General features: G+C 51.9%; 1 protein-coding gene across 2 annotated transcripts in view; it reads left to right on the top strand.

Annotated features, from left to right (window-relative positions):
- The first annotated feature begins 3 nt into the window (after positions 1-3).
- The window catches only part of RHOQ (ras homolog family member Q), a 38,518-nt gene continuing 31,956 nt past the window's right edge, over positions 4-6,565 (top strand). Inside the window, exons 1-2 of one of the 2 annotated variants that reach the window (XM_019748621.3) lie at positions 4-822; positions 1,389-1,447. In XM_019748621.3, coding sequence (XP_019604180.1) covers positions 681-822; positions 1,389-1,447 — 201 coding nt within the window. In that variant the 5' untranslated portion in view covers positions 4-680. The remainder of the gene's footprint in view (positions 823-1,388; positions 1,448-6,565) is intronic. The other variant, XM_019748620.3, reaches the window with a different exon arrangement.

Raw genomic sequence — 6,565 nt, 5'->3', positions numbered from 1 at the left:
ACGCTTCCGGGCGCTGCGGGCACTTTCGAGAGGAACCCTCGGCTCCTCCCAAGCGCTTCCCTCCCCACTCCCTCCTCCAGCCTCACCTACCTCCCCTCCCTCCTCTTCGGCTCCTCCTCCACGCCCCCTCTCCGCTGCCCTCGCGGGGAGTCAAGCTAGGGTGAGCCGGCAGGGCCGAGTGGCTGCCGCGGGCGGGGTGCAGGGCGCGGGGCGCAGGAGCCCGCATTTGGGGGAGGTGCCTCGGCCCGCCCTCTTCCTGGGCCCTGCCGGGAGGGGCCCGGGGCCGGCGCGGCGAGGGGCGGGCAGAGCCGCCTGGCCCCTCCCTTCTCTGCCCTCCCTAAAGTTGCGGTCTCCCCAGGGCCGGACAGTCTTATGATCCAGCGGATTCTCCTGGGGAGGCAGGACTGGGGAGAGGGCGCGGAAGCCGAGCGGCTAGGGCAGCGGGCGGACTCTGCGACCGGGGCCCGGGCAGGGATCCGCGCAGCAACCAAGGCGGCGGCAGCACATCGGGCCCGCCGCCTCCTCCCCTCCAGCGTGGGGAGCCGCTGCATGGGGCCGGGGGGGCGGTCCTGCTGCGCGGAGCCGCGGCGGCGGCGGACCCCCCAGGCGGGCTGGGGCTGAGCCGGGGACCGGGGCGGGGGCTCCGGGGGGACCATGCCCGGAGGCCGGCTGGCTGCAGCATGGCTCACGGGCCCGGCGCGCTGATGCTCAAGTGTGTGGTGGTCGGCGACGGGGCGGTGGGCAAGACGTGCCTACTTATGAGCTATGCCAACGACGCCTTCCCGGAGGAGTACGTGCCCACCGTCTTCGACCACTACGCAGGTAAGAGTCGGAACTGCTGACTAAGGGGCCGCTCCCCGGGCCGGGAACTTTGGAGCAACTTTGGTGGAGCCCCCTCGCTGCTTCCCCTGGGCTCTCTCCTTACCCCTCTCCCGCCGCGCCCTCTGCCAGGCGCCCGGCCCCACCCCCAGGCTTTGCCTCTAAGCCATCCCCTTCGCAGGCAGCTCGGACCCGTCTTCCTATCCCCCACCCCCACCCCCGCGCCCAGAGCCAGCTCCCCGCACTTCCCAACCCTTTTGGCGTCCTGGGCCGACCTCCTTGACCTTCCCACAACCGCCTCCCCTACTGTCCCAAATATTTGGGGGTACTGGGCGAGAGAGTCGTGGTTAAGGGACTTGGGAGAAGGGAGTGAGCAGCTAGGGGCCCCATTGCACCCCGAACCTCAAGCCACTTCACAGTGAGTCGGGCGCGAGGGAAAAGGGATGACATCTCTTTGCGAGCACCCTCTTGCCTCCAGCTGGATTGGGAAAGGAGGGTCCTGGTGGGGAGCGAAATTGCTCCAGAGTAATTGTGAGCTTTTCTCCCTGCCCCCGCTTCTGCCCTTGCAGTCAGCGTCACCGTAGGGGGCAAGCAGTACCTCCTGGGACTCTATGACACAGCCGGACAGGTGAGTGTCTTGGCCCCTGGCCTACACCCCTTTCCCTTTCTCGATTCAGGGTGGCTTCGAAGGGCCTTTGGAAACTGAGGTATCTAGGAGGGAGGGTGTGTCTGCGAGGGTCCCCTCTGGATCAAGTCTTTATTTCTTTTTTCAAGTCAGCAAATTAGGAAAAGGAAAAAGACCCAACAACCCCAGACTAGCCCACCTCATATGAACCCCCGGGCTGTGAAAGTTTTTCCCTGTGTGTGCCTTCAGTATGGTGCTTGGTGTGTGGGTCCCAACTCCTGTTGCAAAGTGGCAGCGGCCAATCGTGAAGCGCCCTTATTTTTAGTTGCAGATGACCAGGTCTCCCCCTCACAGCCTCCGTCTGGTCCCTCATTGGTGATTGGTCTGCCGCCGGAGGAGCCTGATTGGTGGAAAATGGCATCATCTAATATGATGGGAAGGCATTTGGTCCTGGTTATGTTTATTACAACATCACTGCACTCTGGGACTCCAGTCCCTGAAAACGTAATTTGTGTTACCAGGGGACCACAGGGGAAAAAAGAAAAGAAACAATAACCATCTAGCCACACTCTGGCACAGGGAGGGGCAGGAAGGGTTAGGAGTTCAGTGTGAGTCTTGGAGGAAGAGCTTTATTTTTTTATTTTTCCCTGGAAATGCCAGGTCACTTTTGTCTGGGTTTTTTCTGGGAGAGGTTATTGTGCAGAAAGAAAATGTCATACTCCTCCAGATAGCCTCTGACCATTATTTGCAAGCTAGAGGTGGCTCCTAAAAGATGAATATATCTCCTCTCTCTCTCTCTGTCCCAGCTTCACCCTCTTCCCAGACCCACTTTTACTGTGAGGCTAAGATGATTGTGTGTGATGAAGTTTTGCAGAATCCAGCCCTGTGATTAGGTCTGAAGTTTCCACCTGTCATGCAGACTTGTTTCCTTGAGGACATAGGAGCTGAGGGGCTTAGAGAGTGTCTTTGGGAGATGTCCAGTAGTAGTTTCCTTACCTGTAAAATGAGGCTTAAAAGACCCAGACCATTCCGCTGTGCAGATATGATATGCCAGATACTTAGCACTGAGTCGAGCACATACTAGGTAGGTGCTGAATAAAGGAGAGCTGTCCTTTGTGGTTCTTCTAGATTTGGGTTTCAAAATTGTGGTACCAGGTTAGATTCTGAAAAACGTCTTATGGGGGGAGGGGTGCCTTGATATGGCCTTTGATTTCTGAACAATTAAGTTAGAGGAACATCTGAAGATAGCCTGTTGGCAATGAGAGGTGCCTGAGGCTGCCCCCTTTCACCAAAGTGATTCAGGGCCCCTTTCGGTTGTGTCTTGTAGTTGTTATGCCTTCTATCAGAAGGTATGGAGGGGCAAAGAGGCAGAACTTATTCAATCAGATAAGACCAAGTTTTCAGCAGTACAGTTGATAAAGAAAAGGTTGAAATTATTGGTTGAAAAGACAGTGGTTTTAAAAAATTGTCTCTAATTTTAATTTCTGTCACTCTCCCTCTTTCCTGTTCTCCTTTACTTGTCACTATGACCATTCTTGGACCATGAGCCCTATTCAGCAGGACTTGTATATGTCAGAGCTATTCTGTGCACATTCAAACCCAGCTAATATTTACTGAGTTCTTTTTGCATATCAGGCATGGGACAGCCACATGCAAATGTTATTTTCTCCACAAAACAACCCTATACGATAGGTGATCTTCCATGTTTGCAGATGAGGAATCTGGGGCTCAGAGAAGTTAGGTTGCTAACCTAAGGTCACACAGCTACTGAGAGGTGTTGCTGGGATTCGGACCTGACTCTGCCCCAGTTGGAGGTGGTTATATACACAGGAAACTATGGGAGGTGCTGAGATACCACTTGGGTTGACTGGATTGCTTGTGTGTCTGTAGATAGGGTACCTGGAATCTTTACAGCCATTCTCTGAGTGGGGGTTATATGCCACCCCTACAGAGTAGAGAACTCAGATCCAATGAGTCACCCAAATGTGGGCCCACTCACAAAACCAGGGCTTTCCATATGTCATCATAATTTCTTTTTCCCGTGGAGATGGTAAGATATACAAATCGGATCAACCTATTCGTAAGGTTCAAATGATATATTACTGTTTTTACCCAGTAATGGAACATCTCCTCTGTTAGCCAAGGAGTGTATTAGGCACCCTTGGTGTTTCTCCCAGTGTCTTAAGACTTTTGGTTTTGGATCAAAGTTAGTGATAATTCATTTTTCAGCATTTAAGAGTTTATTGTTCATAAGCAATCTTAGCAAATGAATCATCAGTGCGATTAAATGACAGGTGCCCACCATGTATTTAGCACTGCGCTAAGCACCTGGGGGTTACAAAAGAATGAATTTAAAATAGAGATTTGCCATGGCTGCTGACAGCATAGGTAGTATTGTCTGGAACAGATGCCTGTTCATGTGTGTTATGTAGCAGATTTCTGTGTTATGTTGGTCATGAAGACTCCATACCTCTATATGTCTATGAATCTGTATCAGATTAATCTTACAATAACAATAAATACACACACACGCACACACACATGCGCGCGCATGCACACAGAATTTTTAAGCCTGATGGGCAGCAGAGGGAAAGCCCATGGGCTTTGGAACCAAACAGGCTTGGGCTCAGATCTCCTGCTTGTTCTACTAGTCATGTGATTCCAGCTAACTTATTTACCTTCTTCGTGACCTAGTAAAAATATGAATAATTAGACTCTATGCTGTGTAGTGTTGTAGGTCAGCTTATATTGTTTAATGTATGTAAAAGCAGCAGACACTGTTCTTCGTTCGTAGTATATGTGTAATAAATATTACAAGAAATTATTGTACTCCACTCTTGGCAGTTTTGTGGGGGGAACGGATCGCGGGTGGAAGAGGACAGCGTGTTATGGCTGGAGTTGATAGCAATTCTACTAGGATGCCAGATCCTACACTGTTCTCAGCAGAGTTGTGGAGCCAGCGTTGCACTTTCTAATTCCCACAGCCCCCATCACGGACTCATGGACAGCGTTGAGTGCTCCCTGCTCTAAGTGCACTGTTGTGTCATATGGTTTCCTTTTGTTTCCTTTTAATATGGTTTCCTTTCTTAATCACAGCCTGTGTCCCCAGTGATGTAAAAGGAACTCTTAGAAAAATAAGAGTTCAGTGTAGAGTTTGAGAAACAAGTGGCGTGTGTAGGTTTCAGTTGATTCTACTTTGGGAAGTAAGGTGGGATGGGGAGGACGCTCACAGCACTGAAAGCCCACAGATGCTTTCTGTAGAAAGTTTGCTCTTCCACATGGGCACTCACTGTATTTTAATAACAGCAACAGCGCCTCCCTCTGGTTGGAACTTCTGGTCAATGTGCTTAACTCTGACTCCCGCGAAGTTCAAAACCATAGTCAAACATTTGCCCAGTTTATACTCCTATATTAGGGAACTCAAAGGATGACTGTACAGGCATACCTCATTTTATTGCACTTCGCTTTATTGCATCTCATAGCTGTTGCATTGTTTTACAAATTGAAGGCAAGACCTTCTACCAACAACAAAATTACAACTCGCTTTATTGCTGTGGTCTGGAACAGAACCTGCAGTGTCTCTGAGGTATGCCTACAGTAGATGACCCTGTGCCTTCCAGAGCAGGCTACTTCCCCTGTTGACCTCTGCTGCTACTGGGGAGAGGGAGAGGAAGAGTGAGAGGGGAAAGGGGACAGGAGACCGGACAGGGAGAGGGAAGAGGGGAGAGGGAGAAATACAAATGTAAGTGTGTTGGTTAGTGTTAGTCCCCATCACGTGCTCTGCCTGGGGACATCCCTCCATATCCCTGACACGCTCATTAGCATTACTGCCAAAGGAAAGCCCCCTCTCCTGGCCAAGCCCCTGGGTGGTCCAGGAGCAGCTGACATTTTGACTGCCAAGCATTCTGGAGTGGAAGTTGAGGGCATCGCCTTCCTCCTCCCTGGGGCCTTGTGCGGGGGTCTGGCTTCCGGCCTGGGCCTCTGTGGAGCTTCTCTTTTCTTGCCTGGCTTTGAGGACTTAACATAGGCTGCTGCCAGCCCTACTGTCTGCTCAGGGAGGACTGGAGAGACGAGACTTTCCCCTGCCTCTGCACTGTTTGAAGCACATGGGAAGTGGGAAGAGCTCTCACTCTCTGTGCAGACAAGCCAGGGGGAGCTGCCTGGCAAGCTGCTCTGCAGTTGCTGGCTCCAGGCTGATATCTTAATTCTTGGCAGGAAGGCAGAACTTGATACCCTGAAGAGAGAGGACTGACGCCCAGTTTATTCCAGGTCCCGGAATACCCACACTCAGGAGAGTGTGTTAGGGGTGAGTTTGGGTTCGCTAGAGTTCCAGATTTAGCCAGTGCCTCGGTGTGTGGAAGTCCATATGTGCGCTTGGGGCATGCTGTTTGCTATGTCTGTTAACTTAAACACACACAAGTTCAAGGGCGCATACATGAGAGCTATAAATTTCCTTAACTCAGGGGTCCCCTGGGGTTGCTTTTTCAGTGACAAGCAAAGTCTGTGTCTCACTTGACATAGCCCAGCAGCTGTGGCTGCCCTGCAATCGCTCTGGACAGTCAGGGAAGCACTTCCCCTCCAGAAGGGAATCTTCCCGAGAGGCAGCCTCAGAATGCCCCTTCTGCGTGTCATGGGGCAGCACCAAGGGCTCAGTATAACGGAAAGAGGGCCAGAGTTTTGCCACTCATCGAATTCCTTCCACCTTCAGGCTGCCTTCCTCGCAATATCTTCCCAGGTAGACTTTTCCCAGATGAGGAAATTGAGAGTGAGTGGGCTTATGGAAAGCAGACAGAGAGGCGGTTAGGAAAAAAGTTTTTCTTTACTTTGCAGGGAACCTGCAGGGCACACCAGTAGGGCTTAGGGAGTACCCACTCCCATCACCCAGGCTCCTGAGGGACCTAGGGAGCAGAGTTTGGGAGGAGCCACAGGCTTCCTTCCAGATATCAGCTGCAACAGGTGAGATGCTGGCACTAAGCATCCTGGTTTCCCTTAGTAACCTACTGTAGATTTGTCATCTGCATTTTGCTATCCTTTTTAGAAGCTATTTATATCTCCAGCCTGAACCACATCACATGGAATGCTGGCTTCCTCCTCTGTGTTGGGAAGGTGGATGGCCTTTGT

This window comes from Rhinolophus sinicus, chromosome 2 (genome assembly GCF_057876585.1).
Source record: "Rhinolophus sinicus isolate RSI-liver-muscle chromosome 2, RSI-T2T, whole genome shotgun sequence".
Classification (NCBI taxonomy): Eukaryota; Metazoa; Chordata; class Mammalia; order Chiroptera; family Rhinolophidae; genus Rhinolophus; species Rhinolophus sinicus.
Note: the sequence above shows the minus strand (reverse complement) of the source record. Positions and strands in the feature narration are given on the sequence as shown.